Genomic DNA, 22,249 nt, shown 5'->3' on the forward strand with positions numbered 1-22,249 from the left:
GTGCGTCTCTATGCGTGTGCACAATTTCCTTTTGGAAATCTGCTGGGTAGGTGGGGCTTTAAACAGAAAGGATGGACAGAGTCCATGGTTCCATTGAGTCCACTCATTGGTTCTCCTGTGCGTCAAATGGCAATGACACAGTAGGTTTTGATTCCCCAAAAGGGTGTGGAAGGGCAGGAGAAATGAAACCAATTCACCCTGTTGTCACCTTCTTTGCTTCAGGGTTGTGGACTTCTGTCTTTAGAAATCTTTCAACAGTGGTTGGGTGGCCCTCTCTCAGGAGGGCTGTAGTCGTAACACATAGTTTTATGCATGGCAGGGGGCTGGTCTAGCTGACCTTTGCAGGTTCTTCCAGCTATAAGATTCTACTATCCTGTGACACTTCTTTCCTTTCGTTCTATTTAGATCTGCACCCAGCATACACTCTTATCAGCATGACATACACTGGTATTGAAGTCGAGCATGTCCGTCGTCCGTCCCCCCCCCCCCCCAAATAAGGGATGGTAACTTATAGTTCTGCAAAGGGCAAGGGTACCAGACTGCACAAAGGGGTTAAGTCTTGGTCAATTTGCCAAGACACTAACAACAGCAAGGACCCCAGGAGGTTTTCAGGGAGCAGATTGGTCCCTGGGCTCCAGCCCTTGGAAAGAGTTACAGTTTTCCAAGGACCAAGGACAAGTCTCGATCCTGGCGCTGCAGGAATTTCAGTAAGGCCTTCGACAAGGTCCCCCATGACCTTCTGGCAAGGAAACTAGTCCAATGTGGGCTAGGCAAAACTACGGTGAGGTGGATCTGGAATTGGTTAAGTGGACGAACACAGAGAGTGCTCACTAACGCTTCCTCTTCATCTTGGAAAGAAGTGACGAGCGGAGTGCCACAAGCAGGGTTCCGTCCTGGGCCCGGTCCTGTTCAACATCTTTATTAATGACTTAGATGAAGGGCTAGAAGGCATGATCATCAAGTTTGCAGACGACACCAAATTGGGAGGGATAGCCAATACTCCAGAGGACAGGAGCAGAATTCAAAACGATCTTGACAGATTAGAGAGATGGGCCAAAACTAACAAAATGAAGTTCAACAGGGACAAATGCAAGATACTCCACTTTGGCAGGAAAAACGAAATGCAAAGATACAGAATGGGGGACAATGCCTGGCTCGGGAGCAGTACGTGTGAAAAAGATCTTGGAGTCCTCGTGGACAACAAGTTAAACATGAGCCAACAATGTGATGTGGCGGCAAAAAAAGCCAATGGGATTTTGGCCTGCATCAATAGGAACTTAGTGTCTAGATCTAGGGAAATCATGCTACCCCTCTATTCTGTTTTGGTTAGACCACATCTGGAATATTGTGTCCAGTTCTGGGCACCACAATTCAAGAGAGATATTGACAAGCTGGAATGTGTCCAGAGGAGAGCGACTAAAATGATAAAAGGTCTGGAGAACAAGCCCTATGAGGAGCGGCTTAAGGAGCTGGGCATGTTTAGCCTGAAGAAGAGAAGGCTGAGAAGGGATATGATAGCCATGTATAAATATGTGAGAGGAAGCCACAGGGAGGAGGGAGCAAGCTTGTTTTCTGCTTCCTTGGAGACTAGGACACGGAACAATGGCTTCAAACTACAAGAGAGGAGATTCCATCTGAACATGAGGAAGAACTTCCTGACTGTGAGAGCCATTCAGCAGTGGAACTCCCTGCCCCGGAGTGTGGTGGAGGCTCCTTCTTTGGAAGCTTTTAAGCAGAGGCTGGATGGCCATCTGTCAGGGGTGATTTGAATGCAATATTCCTGCTTCTTGGCAGGGGGTTGGACTGGATGGCCCATGAGGTCTCTTCCAACTCTTCGATTCTATGATTCTATGATAAGGCGGGGTCGATCATTCCCGGGCTACAAGGGATTGCCTAAGTATGGACTGACCACCGTAGTTTTATATATAGTGTTATTTTAAATCTGTTATTGTAATTGTGATATATGATATTTTAATGAGTGTATGTGTTTTTATGGTTGGAAACCGGGCTGAGTCCCTCAATGAGGTTGAGAAGTTCGGTATAGAAAACTTTGAAATAAATAATAATAAATAAATAAGTAAGTAAGAATGGGGTACAAATAAAATAATAATAATAATAATAATAATTATTATTATTATTATTATTATTATTATTAAGTTATTGTTGATACCCTATTGTTTTTGTTGATCCTCCTTTTCCGCTTACGGAGCTAGTTTACAGTTTTTCTTTGAAATACGGTAAATATTCTAAAACCTTTAACCTACTGATTCTTCAATTAATGTAATTTTATTGGTGTCTTTATTTTGAAAGTTACCAGTAGCTGCGGCATTTTGCACATTTGGCTTATACTTGAGTCAATATCTTTTCCCAGTTTTTTTTTTTTTTGTGGTAAAATTAGGTGCCTCGGCTTATATACCGGTCGAATATATATTTTATTTATTTATTTATTTATTTACGACATTTATATGCCATCCTACTCACCCCGAAGGGGACTCAGAGCGGCTTAGAGGTCAAAAGTAAATACAATATATTATATTATTACCATAGCACAATATTAATATTATATATTACATTGTACTATAAATAACATTATACTGTAATATCATTAGTAATATTATATTTAATATAAAATATATAATTATAATATCATATTATTATTAGTAATAGTATTATATTGTATTACATTATAATATTAGCAATTAACGGCGCTCCATGCAGTCATGCCGGCCACATGACCTTGGAGGTGTCTACGGACAACGCTGGCTCTTCGGCTTAGAAATGGAGATGAGCACCACACCCCAGAGTCAGACATGACTGGACTTAATGTCAGGGGACTACCTTTACCTTTACCTTTACCTTTACCTATACAATATATTATATTATATTATATTATATTATATTATATTATATTATATTATATTATATTATATTATTATATTATATTATATTATATTATATTATATTATATTATATTATATTATATTATATTATAAGCACAGTGCAGGAGACAAGATGGAACTGCCTTCCTGGCCCCTCTCTTCACTCTGATGTCAGAGCAGTGGTTGGTGCTGGAGGGGCGGGGGACTCCCAACTGATGACACTGGAGGCTTATATTTGTATATATAATATATACATATCATATATATCATACATAATAATATATTATATACTGGATGATACTGGAGGCAAGATGGAACTGCCTTCCTGGCCTGTCTCTTCACTCTGATCTCAGAGCAGGGGGGACTCCCAACTGATGACACTGGAGGCGCATATATATATATGTGTGTGTGTGTGTGTGTGTGTGTGTGTATAAAAATATAGATTGACACTGGAGGCATTATATATATATATATATATATATATATATATATATATAATACAGTACATTACATTGTAAAATGGGAGTCCCCGGTAGCACAGTGGGTTAAACCCCTGTGCTGGCAGGACTGAAGATCGACTGGTTGCAGGTTCGAATCCAGGGAAAGAGTGGATGAGCTTCCTCTATCAGCTCCAGCTCCTCATGCGGGGACATGAGAGAAGCCACCCACAAGGGTGATAAAACATCAAAAAACATCTGGGTGTTCCCTGGGCAACATCCTTGCAGACGGCCAATTCTCTCACACGAGAAGCGACTTGCAGTTTCTCAAGTCGCTCCTCACATGACAATCAAAAATAATTAAAAATTGCTGATGTAATCATACATTTCTTTCAGAGTTATGTCTGTTGTTGTTGTTGTTCATTCGTTCAGTCGTCTCCGACTCTTCGTGACCTCATGGACCAGTCCATGCCAGAGCTCCCTGTCGGCCGTCACCACCCTCAGCTCCTTCAAGGTCAGTCCAGTCACTTCAAGGATGCCATCCATCCATCTTGCCCTTGATCGGCCCCTCTTCCTTTTGCCTTCCACTTTCCCCAACATCATTGTCTTCTCTAGGCTTTGCTGTCTCCTCATGATGTGGCCAAAGTACTTCAACTTTGTCTCTAGTCTCCTTCCCTCCAGTGAGCAGTCGGGCTTTATTTCCTGGAGGATGGACTGGTTGGATCTTCTCGCAGTCCAAGGCACTCTCAGAACTTTCCTCCAGCAAGTGCTGGAGCTCAGGAAGGGAGCTCATGCTAGAGGAAAGTGGGAGCTCATGCTGGAGGAAAGTGCTGGAGGAAAGTTATGTCTGTACGTCATGTAAAATAACTTTTCTGTTTGGGCACATTTCTTTAAATAGACACCAAAAATTCAAGGATTAAAAGAGGTGGGGACGGCATAATATTCCTGAAATATTCTCCTTACTGAAGATGAACAACTACAAACGGTGAAGGCCTGGTGATACTAAACCAGATAGTTATTAAACCACACAGATATATTGGCTAATCTTACCAAAGCTTTATTAGTTTGGTATTATTTAATGCACAGCAGCAGGAAACTGCAGGAAGAAGAGACTCAAGTGAGTCAAGTACAGTTGCGATTATCAAAGAGGAAAATCAAGCATTGCAAGCTGGTTGTCTGGTCTCATGGCGTCCTTCTCTTGATGAACAGTGCAAGCATCTTTTCCTTAAAGCAATACGGCAGCCAGCAGGGTTCCACCCGCAGTACTACTCGCTGTGGCTGCTGCTGATAGTCCGGCAGCGCCTGGGTGGAAAGAAGACCAAGGAAGACATGGGTGAGATAAAAAAGGCACCACAGGTGCATTGATGCCAAGTGCACTTCACCCCTCCAAAAATAGCAGACCTACCAACGGACTGAAGAACGGCCACAAGGCTACCGGCAGCAACTCCTCCTCCACCAGCGGCAGCGGCACTTGACATCATTCCTGCGGCCACCGATCCCGCCGTGATCCCTGCGGCAGTGAAGCCGATTGCTCCGAGTGCCAACGGCACCCCAATGGTGGCACCACCTGTACAAAAAGAACATATTAATAATCTCTGTGGTGTGGGTGTTTCCAAGGTACTCCTGGTCAGTCGCAAGGCCGAACAGGGCATAGGGTTACAACCTGTGTTGGAAGGGGTTACACTCCCCCTGAAGACGCAAGTTCGCAGCTTGGGTGTGATCCTGGACTCATCACTGAGAGTGGAACCTCAGGTTTCAGCGGTGACCAGGGGAGCATTCGCACAGTTAAAACTTGTGCGCCAGCTGCGCCCATACCTTGGGAAGTCTGACTTGGCCACGGTAGTCCACGCTCTGGTTACATTCCGTATAGACTACTGCAACGCTCTCTACGTGGGGTTGCCTTTGAAGACTGCTCGGAAGCTTCAAATGGTCCAACACTCGGTAGCCAGGTTGCTAACAGGAGCGGCACTCAGGGAGCATACTACTCCTCTGTTGTGCCAGCTCCACTGGCTGCCAATTTGCTACCGGGCACAATTCAAAGTGCTGGCTTTAGCCTATAAAGCCCTAAATGGTTCTGGCCCGACTTACCTGTCCGAATGCATTTCCTCCTATGAACCAACTAGGACATTAAGATCATCTGGGGAGGCCCTACTCTCGGTCCCGCCGGCATCACAGGCACGCCTGGGGGGACGGGAGACAGGGCCTTCTCAGTGGTGGCCCTTCGGCTGTGGAACGCCCTTCCTACAGATATCAAATTGGCTCCCTCCCTACTGGCATTTCGGAGGAAAGTGAAGACCTGGTTGTTCAAACAGGCATTCGATTAGGCAGTGTAATTGATTATAGGGACATGGAATAACGGATGATGAGATTGGATTCTGATTCTATTGATGAGAAGTGAATGATTTGTCATATTGATGTTTAATTGTTGTTATGCTATTGTTTTTAAATGCTCCAATGGTTTTGTAATGTGTGTATTGAAATTGCTGTTGTTAACCGCTTTGAGTCGCCTAAGGGCTGAGAAAAGCGGCATCTAAATGAAGTAAATAGTAATAAATAAGTGTTTGGTAGAGTAGAGCTCAATCATACTCAGTTTTGAAATGAAATGGATGAGTTCTCTACCTTCATCACACTGTTAAATGTATCAGTGTTACTCAGTTGTGCCCAGCATTCTTTCCATTGATTTTGCTATCACACTGTAACTACTAGGCACCGCCTACCATCCCTCCCCTGTGTTCTTTGTGGGGGAAAAAACCTCCTCTCTTTGAAATGTCAGCTGTTACGTGCAGGCATGTTGAGGGGCTTCAGCCCCCCCCCCCCCGAAATTCTCATGGTGGTTCGCGAAAAGGCCTTACTGGTGCATTATTTAAACTGTTATGTTTATTCATATCATTATCTGATCACCATACTCAATATATCCCATATACATGGGGGTATTGGGGTAATGATACAAAAGGTTTGCTAGGGTAGACCCTCTTTCAGTCAGACTCAGCCCCCCCGAAACCCAGCCCCCCCGAACCCCCCCCCCGAAAAAAACTCAGCCCCCCCGAACCCCCCCCCCCGAAACGAAATCCTGGCTATGGGCCTGGTTACGTGTCTTCAATTCCGGAAGCAAGGAAGGAGGGAAAGTGGTGACGCACTCTCTCTCTCTTAGCTGCCTCACAGAGAAGGATGTGGACCTTGGAAAACTATAACTCCCAGGACTGAATAGTATGGCGCTATGGTATTTAAAGTAACTTCCGTACAGTGGCCCTTATTTCTCATGCCAGTAAGGTAATGCTCAAGATCCTGCAAGGAAGACTCCAGCAATACATGGAGCGAGAGTTGCCAGATGTTCAAGCTGGGTTTAGAAAAGGCAGAGGAACGAGAGACCAGATTGCCAATATCCGCTGGATAATGGAGAAAGGCAGGGAGTTTCAGAAAAACATCTACTTCTGCTTCATTGACTATTCTAAAGCCTTTGACTGTGTGGATCATAATAAATTGTGGCAAGTTCTTGGTGGGATGGGCATCCCAAGCCACCTTGTCTCTCTCCTGAGGAATCTGTACAAGGACCAAGTAGCAACAGTAAGAACTGACCACGGAACAACAGACTGGTTCAAGATTGGGAAAGGCGTACGGCAAGGCTGCATCCTCTCACCCAACCTTTTAACTTGTATGCAGAACACATCATGCGATGTGCGGGGCTGGATGAATGCAAAGTTGGGGTGAAAATTGCTGGAAGAAACATTAACAACCTCAGATATGCAGATGACACCACCTTGATGGCCGAAAGCGAGGAGGAGCTGAGGAGCCTTCTAATCAAGGTGAAAGAAGAAAGCGCAAAAGCCGGGTTGCAGCTAAACATCAAAAAAACCAAGATTATGGCAACAAGAATGATTGACAACTGGAAAATAGAGGGAGAAACCGTGGAGGCCGTGACAGACTTTGTATTTCTAGGTGCAAAGATTACTGCAGATGCAGACTGTGGCCAGGAAATCAGAAGACGCTTACTTCTTGGGAGGAGAGCAATGTCCAGTCTCGATAAAATAGTAAAGAGTAGAGACATCAGACTGGCAACAAAGATCCGCCTAGTCAAAGCCATGGTATTCCCTGTAGTAACCTACGGATGTGAGAGCTGGACCTTAGGGAAGGCTGAGCGAAGGAAGATCGATGCTTTTGAACTGTGGTGCTGGAGGAAAGTTCTGAGAGTGCCTTGGACTGCGAGAAGATCCAACCAGTCCATCCTCCAGGAAATAAAGCCCGACTGCTCACTGGAGGGAAAGATACTAGAGACAAAGTTGAAATACTTTGGCCACATCATGAGGAGACAGGAAAGCCTAGAGAAGACAATTATGCTGGGGAAAGTGGAAGGCAAAAGGAAGAGGGGCCGACCAAGGGCAAGATGGATGGATGGCATCCTTGAAGTGACTGGACTGACCTTGAGAGAGCTGGGGGTGGTAACGGCTGACAGGGAGCTCTGGCGTGGGCTGGTCCATGAGGTCACGAAGAGTCGGAGACGACTGAACGAATGAACAACAACAACATTTAAAGTAAGGTCGAGCTGCCTCCATTTCACAGTGTAGATGCACCCAGAGAAAGATATGGACATTGGAAAATTATAACTCCCAGGACTGTCTAGTATAGAGCCTTATGTGGCAGGACTGGTCACAGGTTCAAATCCAGGCAGAGCACAGATGAGCTCCCTCTGTCAGCTCCGGCTCCCCATGCAGGGACATGAGAGAAGCCTCCCACAAGGATGGTAAAACATCAAAACATCCAGGCGTCTCCTAGGCAACATCCTTGCAGATGGCCAATTCTCTCTCACCAGAAGTGACCTGAAGTTTCTCAAGTCGCTTATGACACACACACAAAAAGTATGGAGCTATGGTATTTAAAGTATGGTCCAGCTGTGCAAGGGCATTCATTCCATACTTTAAATGCACCAAGAGAAGAGTGCATTTACCTTGGAAAACTATGATTCCCATGACTGCACAGCATGGAGACATGGCATAACAACAACAACAATGGCAGTTAAAGTAAAAACTTGGTGAGCAAAAGGTAATGGCAGAACTTTCTCTAACCAGGGTACTTTTGGCTCCTCCTACAATTTCCCCTCCTGCAAATTGGGGAAACATTTCATTGTAAACCTGAGAGCAACAAATGCCATCACATTATAGAATAAGCCAAACATCCAGATCATTACCAAAAATCCACTTCCCCGCCACCTCCTGAAACGTTTGAAAAGAATGCTGCCCCCCACGCTTAAAATACGCAAAGAATGCTCTAGCCTACACTTGAACCCAACCTAATGTGATGAACACAGTGGCTTACCACATTTTAAGTGTAGCACTCAGTGGAAATTAGTAAATTTGATGGATAGTCCCCATATTCCTATGATCTATGTTAGTCAGTGATCAAGCTAGAGGGCATCTCATCCCACCCTTGTTACTGCAGAAATTCAGCCAATGAGAGACAGAGAGAAAGAAAGAAGGATGGCAACCCCACTCAACCCATGCTGGCACAAAACAATGTGGCCCATCTTTCTTTAAATCAGAAGTAAAGGAAAAAAGCAACTTACCTAAGCCAAGGGCTGCACCAACAAGCAATTTGGCTAAGAAAAGAGACATTTGTTGTCAATAAAACATTTAAGGTACACCCACATTTACACAAGTGTCTTCCCCTCCACCAGAGGCGGCCCTAGGTAATTTTCAACGGTAAGCGAACAGTATTTTGGCACACCCCCAACCAATCATTGATATATATTTTCTGTTCATCGTGGGAGTTCTGTGTGCCATATTTGGTTCAATTCCATCATTGGTGGAATTCAGAATGCTCTTTGATTGTAGGTGAACTATACATCCCAGTAACTACACTTGATGCACTTGCTCCCTTGCTGGCCCACTTTGGGTCCGGAGGCGTGCCTGAAGACCCCGGCATGTGCACCAAAAGTCACTTCTTCTCCTGACTTTCTCTTCAGCCATTGGGACCCCTTGGCCCACCCATGGATTGGGGAGAGGAGAGGAGGTGGGTGGAGCGCCAGGGGATCGGGGAAAGGGAGCCGGTCATGGGGAAGGGATCGAACGCAGAGAACGATTGAGCGCCGGCTCTGCTCGCGCACCCGATGGCCGGGTGGAGCAGGAACGAGAGGGGCTAGGCGAGGCTCAAGGGCCCGGCCCCTTTGGGAAGAAGATCGCCCGGCAGTAAAGCAAGAAAGCCGAGGCTCCCCCCAGACTGCTAGGGCTGTTGTGAGCTGAGAGGGCGCTCCTCAAGTGGCTGTCGAGGGGCATTTACAGAGGTGCCTCTGCGCCCCTGGCAAAAAAAAAAGAATTCTGCAACCGATTACTTCGCGTAATGGACGAGCCGCCCCTGCCCTCCACATTCTAGCACAATGTTTCTCAACCTTCCAAATGCCACAAGCCCTTCATACAGTTCCTCATGTTCTGCTGATCCCCAATCATAAAATTATTTTCGTTGCCACTTCATAACTGTAATTTTGCTACTGTTGTGAATTGTAATGTAAATCTATATAAATAAAAATGTAATGTTCATTTGTGGGATTAACAGAACTCAAAAACCACTGGACAAATTGACACCAACTTTGGACACAAGACACCTAACAACCCAATGTATGTCCTTCACTCAAAAAAAATGATTTTGTCATTTGGGAGTTTTAGTTGCTGGGATGAATAGTTGATCTACAATCAAAGAGCATTCTGAACCCCACCAACGATGGGATTGAACCAAACGTGGCACACAGGATTCCCATGACCAACAGAAAACACTAGAAGGGTTTGGTGGGCATTGATCTTGAGTTTGGGAGTTGTAGTTCGCCTACATCCAGAGAGCACTGTGGACTCAAACAATGATGGATCTGGACCAAACTTGGCATTAATATTCCATATGCCCAAATATGAACACAGATGGAGTTTGGGGGAAAATAGAACTTGACATTTGGGATTTGTAGTTACTGGGATTTATAGTTCATCTACAATCAAAGAGCATTCTGAATCCCACAAATGACAGAATCGGGCCAAACTTCCCACACAGAACCCCCATGACCAACAGAAAATTCTTAAGGCCATCCAGTCCAACTCTCTTCACCAGGGCAAGAAAACGTAATCAAAGCCCTCCTGACAAAGAGCCATCCAGCCATAGAGAGAGAGAGAGAGAGAGAGAGAGAGAGAGATAGATATGATTCACACACACACATAGTATCATAGATTTGAAAGGGACCCCTAAAGAAGGACTATGATATGTTGCATGTTCCAGGGTGGGCAAACCAGACACTTTCCACATCAACACTGATAAACAACAAGAAATACTGTTTACCCACAAGCATAAAGAAATTACATATATTACAAAGCAACACTTTCTCATTACTTTATTTTCCAGATCACCAGACTGGGCCACAGCAACACGTGGCAGGGGACAGTAGTATCTGATATGCAGGATGTATTTTCATTCACTGGACCAAATTTGGCACAAATAATCGACATGCCCAAATTTGAATTCTGGTGGTGGGGTTGATTTTGTCATTTGGGAGTTGTAGTGCAATCAAAGATCATTCTGAACCCCACCAATGATAGAATTGGGCCAAACTTGGCACACAGAAGCCCCATGACCAACAGAATATACTGTTGAAGGCTTTCATGGCTGGAATCACTGGGTTGTTGTAGGTTTTTTCGGGCTATATGGCCATGTTCTAGAGGCATTCTCTCCTGACGTTTCGCCTGCATCTATGGCAAGCATCTTCAGAGGTAGTGAGGTGACCTCACTACCTCTGAGGATGCTTGCCATAGATGCAGGCAAAACGTCAGGAGAGAATGCCTCTAGAACATGGCCATATAGCCCAAAAAAAAAAACCTACAACAAGCCAGAAAATACTGCTTTCTGATGGTCTTTGGTGACCCCTTTGACACCCCTTGCGACTCTCCCAGGGGTCCTGACCCCCAGATTTAGAAATGCTGGTTTGGACAATATGTGTATTATGGAAGAAAACAGAAATGAAAAGCACATAGAAACATGATTTCTTATTATGGAAAAAGGATTCAAAAAAGAAACTCACCCATCTTCGTTGCGGTGATCTGAAACAGTTGAGCGAATAAAACCATTAGTAGAATAATGAGAGGACAACAATGGTTTAGCTATCAACAAGAAACACTCCAAAGCAGAACCTTTTTCTTTAATACTGTCACCTTTTGCATAGCATACACCTTGATACCTTTTCACAGCAGACCCACTGAAATCAACAGGACTTGAGTCAGTGATGACTGCATATTCCCCAACATCTCAGAGACGAAATCTGAGACATACAAGAGACCTACCTGAAAAGTCCCAGTTTTCAGCTGCAGGAAAGATGCCTAGAGCATTGCCTTTTGGGGCCCTTTGTGTTCTTTTCACAATCTCAACTATCTATGTCACTTACTGGCTACAGAAACATGCAAATCTTATTATTATTATATTATAATAATAATAATGGCACCCAACTCCAAAACTTCGGATGACCTCTCCCAGCGGTTTCATGTAGATGTTAAAAAGCATGGGAGATAAAATAGAGCCTTGCGGGACCCCACAGGTCAAGGGCCAGGGGTCCGAGCAGGCATCTCCTAGCTTCACCATCTGGGTTCGTCCCTCCAGGAAGGACCGGAGCCACGACAGAACCGTGCCCCCAAGACCCATCCCAGAGAGCCGACCCAGAAGGATACCATGATCGATGGTATCGAAAGCCGCTGAGATGTCCAAGAGGACCAGCAGGGTTACACTCCCCCTGTCCAGTCCTCTACGGAGGTCATCCACCAAGGCGACCAAGGCTGTCTCGGTGCCATGACCAGGCCTGAAACCAGACTGTGCCCGATCCAGGTAATTGATGTCATCCAGGAAGCCCTGGAGCTGGAGGGCGACCACCCGCTCCAGCACCTTACCCAAAAAAGGAAGGTTGGAAATCGGTCTGTAATTGTTCAGCACCGTAGAGTCAAGGGACGACTTTTTTAGGAGTGGGCGAACCACAGCCTGTTTCAAGTTAGATGGAAAAATCCCTTGCTCCAACGATGCGTTAATGATCAACACAAACCAATCAACCAACCCCTCCTTGGCAGATTTAATGAGCCAGGATGGGCAAGGGTCTAGAGCCGAAGTGGTCGCCCTCACAGCCCCAAGAACCTCCTCCACGGTCTCAGGAAGAACAAGCCGAAAAGAATCCCACAAAATTGGACAAGCAGATGCCTCAGTCACCTCCTCTGGCACTGCGATGAAATTGGAGTCGAGCTCAAGACGTATCTGGGCAACCTTGCCTGCAAAATGGTGTGCGAAATCGCAACACCGAGCTGCTGGGTCGTCAGAGATCTCGTGCAACCCCAGGTGGGTGAAGGAGCTCCCCGACAACCCGAAATAGCTCTGATGACCTATTTGCTGCAGACGCTATCCGGGTGGTCGTGAAAGATTCCCTGGCCGCCCGTATAGCCACGGAGTATGCCTTAAGAGAGGCCTTAGCCCGTGCTTGATCAGACACATCCCGAGATTTCCTCCACTTGCGCTCTAGCCCCCTTCTTGTGTGCTTCATCGCAGCCAACTCCTCGGTAAACCAAGGAGACGGCCTGTCATGACGCAACGAGACGGGGCGTTCGGGAGCGATCGTGTCTATCGCCCTGGACATCTCCCTATTGTAAAGGTCGACCAAGGTGTCAACAGGATCGCCAGGTTCCATGGCAGGAAGAACCCCAAGATTCCTCAGGAATCCATCCGGATCCATCAGTCTCCTGGGGCGGACCACCTTAATTTGTCCTTCACCCCCGCGAAGGTTGGGGGTCGCAGCGAGCCTAAAGCTGACCAGATAGTGATCAGACCATGACACTGGAAGGATGTTTTGTTCTTCCACTCTGATCATTCCACTGTCCGCCACAAATCTTCCCAAACAAAGACTCGCTCTCAGCTACAATTAAACTTCCAATTCCTCAGACTCTAGATCTAGGTTCCTGGGGCTAAAGAAGGGTCTCTGGGTCAACTAGCCATGCGATCCCATGCTGAAGTATGTGCTGAGCACACAGAACCACCTATAGTCTTGGAAACACTTACCCATCTAGCCTCAGGCTTTCCCTACTGAAAGTTATGTCTTACCTTCCTTCGAAGAGAGCACCTACAAGTGTGTGTTTGTGCATGCGTGTATATATATGTGCATGTGCTATTTCCTTTTGGAGATCTGCTGGGTAGGTGGGGCTATGAACAAACAGAAAGGATGACTCAATGTTTCCATTGAGTCCACTCAGTATCTCTGCCAAGGTTGACTTCCCGAAAAATGAGGAAGGGCAGGAGATATTAAACTGGAATGTTTCGAGCCACAATTACCTCCCCCCACCAAATATCTATAGTTCGCCAAAAGCTCCATAAAATATTATTATTATTATTATTATTATTATTATTATTATTATTATTATCGAACGTTTGGTAGTCCGAAACATCAGAGATGGGGATGGATGGGCGGCAGCTTCACTCCCTCAAAGACTGTATCATTTCTAACCCTTTCATAAATTGTATCTGCTTTGTATTGTCGAAGGCTTTCATGGCCGGAATCACTAGGTTCTTGTGGGTTTTTTCGGGCTATAGAGCCATGTTCTAGAGGCATTTCTCCTGACGTTTCGCCTGCATCTATGGCAAGCATCCTCAGAGGTGTGAGGTCTGTTGGAAGTAGGAAAAATGGGTTTATATATCTGTGGAATGGCTGGGGTGGGGCAAGGAGCTCTTCCCTGCTGCAGTTAGGTGTGAATGTTTAGCTGATCACCTTCATTAGCATTTGAAGGCCTGCCTGAGCCTGGGAAAATCTGTTGCTGGGAGGTGTTAATCTGTGCCTGGTTTTTTCCTCTCTGTTGTTTAGCTGTTATAATTTTAGAGTTTTTTAGTACTGGTAGCCAGATTTTGTTCATTTTCATGGTCTCTTCCTTTCTGTTGAAATTGTCCACATGCTTGTGGATTTCAATGGCTTCTCTGTGTAGTCTGACATGGTGGTTGTTGGTGTGGTCCAGCATTTCTGTGTTCTCAAATAATATGCTGTGTCCAGGCTGGTTCATCAGGTGCTCTGCTATGGCTGACTTCTCTGGTTGAAGTAGTCTGCAGTGCCTTTCATGTTCCTTGATGCGTGTCTGGGCGCTGCGTTTGGTGGTCCCTATGTAGACTTGTCCACAGCTGCATGGTATACGGTAGACTCCTGCAGAGGTGAGAGGATCCCTCTTGTCCTTTGCTGAACGTAGCATTTGCTGGATTTTCTTGGTGGGTTTGTAGATTGTTTGTATGTTGTGTTTCCTCATCAGCTTCCCTATGCGATCAGTGGTTCCCTTGATGTATGGCAGGAACATTTTTCCTCTGGGTGGATCTTCATCTTTACTCTCGTGGCTTGTTCTTGGTCTTGCAGCTCTTCTGATGTCTGAGGTGGAGTATCCATTGGCCTGGAGAGCCCAGTTGAGGTGGTTCAGTTCATCTTGGAGGAGGTGGGGTTCGCAGATTCTTTTTGCACGGTCTGCCAAGGCTTTAATGGTGCTTCTTTTTTGACTTGGGTGATGGTTGGAGTTTTTATGTAGATATCTATCTGTGTGTGTGGGTTTTCTGTAGACGGTGTGACCCAACTGTTGATCTGGTTTGCGGATGACTAGGACATCTAGAAATGTATCTGCTTTCCTTGATTTTCTGTGTAACTTGTACCTTTTGGTGTACTGTGTCTACTTCTTATATAAAATGTATAGAATTCTTTATAAAATGTAACAAGATGTAGCCCAAAGACAGCCACCTTTCCATAACCGGTCTGAAGTAGTTCCGTGAGAACAAGAAAGTTGGGCAAATCCTTCTGGCTGTTTCCCAAGCCAAGGTGGGTCCAGATCAGGAGTGGGCAAAGTGTGACTTTGGGGCTGGATGTATTCTACCCCAGGTGCCGTTTTGGGAGCCCTGCAGGACCAAATTGTTACATTTATTTTTATTATTAACAATTATTTAAGAGACTAGCTGTCCCCTGCCACGCATTGCTGTGGCCCAGTCTGGTGATCTGGAAAATAAAGTAACGAGAAAGTGTTGGTTTCTAATATATGTAATTCCTTTATGCTTGTGAGTAAACAGTATTTCTTGTTGTTTCTTTGTCAGTGTTGATGTGGAGAGTGTCTGGTTTGCCTACTCTGGAATATGCAACATATCATAGTCCTTCTTTAAGAGTCTCTTTCAAATCTATGATACTATATGTGTGTGTGTGAGAGAGAGAATCATATCCATCTATCTATATTTATGACTGGATGGCTCTTTGTCAGGAGGGCTCTGATTACATTTTCTTGCCCTGGTGAAGAGAGTTGGACTGGATGGCCCTAAGTACTTTTTGTTGGACATGGGGGTTCTGTGTGGGAAGTTTGCCCCATTTCTGTCGTTTGTGGGTTTCAGAATGCTCTTTAATTGTAATGAACTCTAAATCCCAGTAACTACAAATCCCAAATGTCAAGGTCTATTTCCTCCAAACTCCATCTGTGTTCATATTTAGGCATGTGGAATTTTTGTGTCAAGTTTGGTCCAGATCCATCATTGTTTGAGTCCACAGTGCTCTCTGGATGTAGGTGAACTACAACTCCCAAACTCAAGGTCAATGCCCACCAGACCCTTCCAGTATTTTCTGTTGCTCATGGCAGTTCTGTGTGTCAAGTTTGGTCCAATTCCATCATTGGTCAAGTTCAGAATGCCCTTTGATTGTAGGTGAACTATAAATCCCAGCAACTACAACTCCCAAATGACAAAATCAATCCCCTTTCCCAACCCCATCATTATTCAAATGTGGGTGTATCGGGTATTTGTGCCAAAATCAAAGTAGATTTTATATGGCAGTGTACAAAGGGCTTCTGGGGAATCTGAAGGTCAATCGTTGCTAGGAGCAGATATTTCCTTGTCCCAGAAAGGCAAACATGACCTGGGGATGTGACAGTATTAAAGAAACAGTTTCTGCTTTAGAATATTTCTTGTTGATAGCTAAACCATTGTCGTTCTCTTTCTTTCTTATTTTACCAACAATTTGATTCGTTCCACTGTTTCACAACATCGCAGCCAAGATGGGTGAGTTTCTCATTTGAATCCTGTTTCCATCATAAAAATACTTTCATTTCTATGTACTTTTCATTTCTGTTTTCTTCAATAATAATAATAATAATAATAATAATAATAATAATAATAATAATTTATTTATACCCCAACCCCCTGCCAAGAAGCAGGAATAGTGCATTCAAATCACCCCTGACAGATGGCCATCCAGCCTCTGTTTAAAAGCTTCCAAAGAAGAAGCCTCCACCACACTCCGGGGCAGAGAGTTCCACTGCTGAACGGCTCTCACAGTCAGGAAGTTCTTCCTCATGTTCAGATGGAATCTCCTTTCTTGTAGTTTGAAGCCATTGTTCCGCATCCTAGTCTCCAGGGAAGCAGAAAACAAGCTTGCTCCCTCCTCCCTGTGGCTTCCTCTCACATATTTATACATGGCTATCATATCCCCTCTCAGCCTTCTCTTCTTCAGGCTAAACATGCCCAGCTCCTTAAGCCGCTCCTCATAGGGCGTTTTCTCCAGACCCTTGATCATTTTAGTCGCTCTCCTCTGGACACATTCCAGCTTGTCAATATCTCTCTTGAATTGTGGTGCCCAGAATTGGACACAATATTCCAGGTGTGGTCTAACCAAAGCAGAATAGAGGGGTAGCATTACTTCCCTAGATCTAGACACTATGCTCCTATTGATGCAGGCCAAAATCCCATTGACCTTTTTTGCCGCCACATCACATTGTTGGCTCATGTTTAACTTGTTGTCCACAAGGACTCCAAGATCTTTTTCACACGTACTGCTCTCGAGCCAGGCACCCCCCATTCTGTATCTTTGCATTTCGTTTTTCCTGCCAAAGTGGAGTATCTTGCATTTGTCACTGTTGAACTTCATTTTGTTAGCTTTGGCCCATCTCTCTAGTCTGTCAAGATTGTTTTGAATCCTGCTCCTGTCCTCTGGAGTATTGGCTATCCCTCCCAATTTGGTGTCGTCTGCAAACTTGATGATCCTGCCTTATCTAGAAAGAACTTATCTAGAAAGTGGTCTGCTCAGCAGGGTTGTGCTCCAGAGCCTGGGAAAGTTACTTATTTTGGACAACCAAATCCCAGGATTTCACTGGCCATGCCAGCTGGGAATTCCTCCCTAGCAAGAGTGGTATATAGTTCCAACTAGTATTAGTGAAATGGCAGGGAGAAGGTTTGAGGAAAAGAGACAAAGAGTTCCTGAGGTCTGAAAAAGCACAGTTTATTCTTGGTTGGCGCCAACCAGATATGGACCCTGCTGGTAGTCCAGAAACAGGATACCGAAAAAAGAAATGCCTTGTTTTATATACCCTTTAAAATAATATGCATGCATCATACAGGCATCACAATGTGCATCACAAAATTCTACTTTTACATTGACTTCAATGGCATATTTTAACTTCAGCACCTGTCCATCTTCATTTAAGCACCTTTATCTAAGGAGCAGCTATTAATGAGGACCATCGCGCCAGAGTGTCTACTAGGCTACTGATAGCAAGAGCTTCCATCCATCTTGAGATAAGTTCTTCCTGAAGCCTCTTGATGGCCAGCTCATTAATCTTACGATAAGCTTTGCCTGGTACCAAAATGGAAAGAGTCTCTTGAAATTTGCCAGAGGACTTGACATTCCTTTTCTAGACCCCGGCCTCTCTTGAGGCATCTAATTTTGCAGCTTTTTAAGAAGAGAATATCTTCCAAGTGAAGTTCATGCATGCATACATTTCTCTTTGTGATTTCATATATTTTTTAACTCCTATTTCTAATATGGTTACATCCAATATATATTTTCCAATATGTGTATTATGTATTTTCATCTTGCCTTCATCATTAGATTTACTTAATGAATAACTAAGTCTAATTTACTTAATGAATGTAAAGGGTGACTTATCATTTAACCACTGATTCAATGTGTCTAACTCCAGTTAGCATTAGTAGCAGGATTTGAGCAGAAAGAGTAGATTTTCTAAGCTTTAATCAGATTTAACCAGTTGTTCTCAAGACAACTCATTAAATTATCACAGTAAATTCTCACCCTTTGTTCTCTGAAATATTTTGTTTAAATTATCTCCCAAAAAGCACCCAGCCAGCAATGGTTGGTGATCCTGGATACTGAACTCCAAAGCATCTTAAGAACCTAAGGGTGAAAGTCACTGGTTTGGGGTATATAAATACGAGGGGCATTCTGTAAAGGTTTTCCCTGACCCACTTCTATTTATCACAGGGCACTGAAACTGCATATGTGTAATTTTTCTTTGCCGTGTCAGGAGCGACTTGAGAAAATGCAAGTCGCTTCTGGTGTGAGAGAATTGGCCGTCTGCAAGGACGTTGCCCAGGGGACACCCAGATGATTTGATGTTTTTATCATCCTTCTGGGAGGTTTCTCTCATGTCCCCGCATGAGGAGCTGGAGCTGATAGAGGGAGCTCATCCGCCTCTCCCCGGATTCGAACCTGCGACCTGTCGGTCTTCAGTCCTGCTGGCACAGGGGTTTAACCCACTGAGCCACCGGGGGCTCCCACATGTGTAATGATATAAGTCCCTATATATTATGTGCTAATTTACAACTCAGAACTGACAATGGTCTTGAATTTACAGGTGCTCTAGTGGTGTGAGGTTTGATAATGGACCCAGTGGAGTACATACAGTGGTGGCCCTAGGTAATTTTCAATGGTAAGCAAACAGTATTTTGGTGCCCCCCCCCCCAACCAATCACTGATATATATTTTATGTTCGTCGTGGGAGTTCTGTGTGCCATATTTGGTTCAATTCTATCATTGGTGGAGTTCAGAATGCTCTTTGATTGTAGGTGAACTATACATCCCAGTAACTACAACTCGCATATGTCAAGGTCTATTTTCCTTCAAGAGCGCCCCTGGGCAAAATCAACTATACTGCAAATGCTTACTTTGTGTAATGGGTTGAGCCGCCCCTGAGTACATAGCAGTCATAACGTTCCTTCCCATGAAAGGCTGCACAACAAAGGAGACGTTCAATGACATGAAAGAGGTTTCTGGTGATGCTTCCCCATCATATGATGTAGTCAAGACCTGGCATCATAAATTCAAATGTGGTCAGTCTTGGCTATTGATGAACACACCATCCAGCAAGTGGAGGTCGCCACTTTGGAAAATCGCCACATAACCATTCACCACCTAGCTCAAAATGTCAAGATTAGTGTGGGGTCTGTGGGAAAAAATAATCCCAGACCATCTTCACATGCATAAGGTATCTGCTTACTGGGTCCCCCAGCTGCTCACACCTTTCCAGAAGCAGGAACGAGTCAAATGCTCTCAGGCTCTATTGACAATGTTGTCCCATGCAAACCAGGAGGACTTTTTCAACAGAATGATCACACAGGATGAAAGTTGTGTCCATCACTATGATCCTGAGACTAAATTCCAGTCGATGCAATGGAGGCATCATAACTCACCACCTCCAAAGAAGGTACGTGTCCAACTCTCAGCAGGTAAGGTCATTTTGGGACCAGAATGGAGTAAGGTAAAGGTAGTCCCCTGACATTAAGTCCAGTCATGTCTGACTCTGGGGTGTGGTGCTCATCTCCATTTCTAAGCCGAAGAGCCAGCGTTGTCCGTAGACACCTCCAAGGTCATGTGGCCGGCATGACTGCATGGAGCGCCGTTACCTTCCCGCCGGAGCGGTACCTATTGATCTACTCACATTTGCATGTTTTCGAACTGCTAGGTTGGCAGAAGCTAGGGCTGACAGCGGAAGCTCACGCCGCTCCCCGGAATCGAACCTGCGACCTTTCGATCAACAAGCTCAGCAGCTCAGTGCTTTAAACCACTGCGCCACCGGGGGCTCCAGAATGGAGTAGTATTGCTGGATTTGCTAGCAAAGGGAACCATGATCACTGGGACATACTATGCTTCAGCATTTTCCTGAATGAAGCAGAGAGTGTTTGAGGACCGAGACATCCGTAGGGATACCAAGGTGCTTGTCTACAAAGCTATTGTCCTCCCAACCCTGCTATATGCCTGCGAAACGTGGACTGTCTACAGACGTCACATGCAACTCCTGGAACGATTCCATCAGCGCTGCCTCCAGAAAATCCTGCAAATCTCTTGGGAAGACAAGCGGACAAACGTCAGTGTGCTGGAAGAAGCAAAGACCACCAGCACTGAAGCGATGGTCCTCTGCCATCAACTCCGCTGGACCGGCCACGTTGTCCGGATGCCTGACCACCGTCTCCCAAAGCAGTTGCTCTACTCTGAACTTAAGAACGGAAAACGGAACGTTGGTGGGCAGGAAAAGAGATTTAAAGATGGGCTCAAAGCCAACCTTAAAAACTCTGGCATAGACACTGAGAACTGGGAAGCCCTGGCCCTTGAGCGCTCCAGCTGGAGGTCAGCTGTGACCAGCAGTGCTGCAGAATTCGAGGAGGCATGAGTGGAGGGTGAAAGAGAGAAACGTGCCAGGAGGAAGGCGCGTCAAGCCAACCCCGACCGGGACCGCCTTCCACCTGGAAACCAATGCCCTCACTGCGGGAGAAGATGCGGGTCAAGAATAGGGCTCCACAGCTACCTACGAACCCACAAGGAAACGCATAATGGAAGACCATCTTACTCGTCCAACAAGGGATCGCCTAAGTAAGTAAAGAAACTATGCTTCACTGCTATGGAAAAGGTAGGAAGCCATCAAAGTCAAGAGACAATGTGGCATGCTCACCTTCTGCAGGACAATGTACCAGTTCACAATTCACCTGTTGCCCAAATGGAAGAATCATCCCTCTTATTCAGCCGACCTCACACCATCAGACTTCCAACTCTTTCCAATAATGAAGTTATTTTTAAAGGGCAAACATTTCTCAGACAATGAGACTCTGAATTCTGAAGTCACAACATGGCTTTTGGAGCAATCTGTTGATTTCTACAATTGAGGTGTTTACAGTTGCAGTTGGAGGAAAGTGCTAAGAGTGCCTTGGACTGCGAGAAGATCCAACCAGTCCATCCTCCAGGAAATAAAGCCCGACTGCTCACTGGAGGGAAAGATACTAGAGACAAAGTTGAAGTACTTTGGCCACATCATGAGGAGACAGCAAAGCCTAGAGAAGACAATGATGCTGGGGAAAGTGGAAGGCAAAAGGAAGAGGGGCCGACCAAGGGCAAGATGGATGGATGGCATCCTTGAAGTGACTGGACTGACCTTGAGGGAGCTGGAGGTGGTAACGGCCGACAGGGAGCTCTGGCGTGGGCTGGTCCATGAGGTCACAAAGAGTCGGAGACGACTGAACAAATGAACAACAACAACAACAGTTGCTTAAAAAGATGGGAGAAGTGTGTCTTTCTAGGTGGCATCAATGGAGCAGAGGACTCAGAACTTGGCCAAGTTTCCATTGCTCTCAGTCCACAACTGTAGTAGGTTTCCATTCTCGAAAAGGGTGTGGAAGGGCAGGAGAAATGAAACCAACTGACCTCATTGTCTTCATTCTTTGTTTCCTTCTCGGTTGTGGACTTCTCTCTTTAGAGATCTTAAAACAAAGGTCAGGTTGCCTTCTCTCAGGAGGGCTTTAGTCATGCTCTAATGGTAGCATGCAGTGAATGCGTTGCAAGGGGCTGGTCTAGCTGACCTTTGCAGATTCTTCCAGCTATACGATTCTACGATCCTAGAATACTTCCTTCTTTTCTTTCTGTTTAGCTCTGTGCTCAGCTCATGCGCTTTTTAGCATGACACACACTGGTCTACAAGCCACTCTAAACACCTTCGCAGAAGCATACACGAAACTTGGCCTGTCACTGAACATCGAGAAAACCAAAGTGCTGTTCCAGCAGTCACCAGCCATCCCCTCTCCAATGCCAGAGATACAACTTAATGGTGTAACATTAGAAAATGTTGACCATTTCCGCTACCTTGGCAGCCACCTCTCCACCAAAGT

At 45.2% G+C, this 22,249-nt stretch overlaps 1 protein-coding gene across 1 annotated transcript; it reads right to left on the reverse strand.

Annotated features, from left to right (window-relative positions):
* Positions 1 to 4,350: 4,350 nt before the first annotated feature.
* LOC132780198 (interferon alpha-inducible protein 27-like protein 2A) lies at positions 4,351 to 13,489 on the reverse strand. The gene is made up of 5 exons (XM_060783769.2): positions 13,409 to 13,489; positions 11,361 to 11,379; positions 8,874 to 8,906; positions 4,722 to 4,883; positions 4,351 to 4,618 (listed from the first exon to the last, which is right to left on the reverse strand). Exons 2-5 carry the CDS (start codon positions 11,362 to 11,364, stop codon positions 4,542 to 4,544), a joined length of 276 nt encoding a protein of 91 aa, XP_060639752.2. The 5' UTR covers positions 11,365 to 11,379; positions 13,409 to 13,489; the 3' UTR covers positions 4,351 to 4,541.
* Between the last annotated feature and the right edge of the window lie 8,760 nt (positions 13,490 to 22,249).

Source organism: Anolis sagrei, chromosome X, assembly GCF_037176765.1.
Source record: "Anolis sagrei isolate rAnoSag1 chromosome X, rAnoSag1.mat, whole genome shotgun sequence".
Classification (NCBI taxonomy): Eukaryota; Metazoa; Chordata; class Lepidosauria; order Squamata; family Dactyloidae; genus Anolis; species Anolis sagrei.

What these genes read in the sequence shown, in the direction of transcription:
- LOC132780198 (XM_060783769.2), bottom strand. An exon ending in TGGTGCAGCCCTTGGCTTAG is followed by an intron (nt 4,884 to 8,873) that starts GTAAGTTGCTTT and finishes CTTTTTGTACAG; the next exon opens with GTGGTGCCACCATTGGGGTG. An exon ending in GGCCGTTCTTCAGTCCGTTG is followed by an intron (nt 4,619 to 4,721) that starts GTAGGTCTGCTA and finishes CTTTCCACCCAG; the next exon opens with GCGCTGCCGGACTATCAGCA.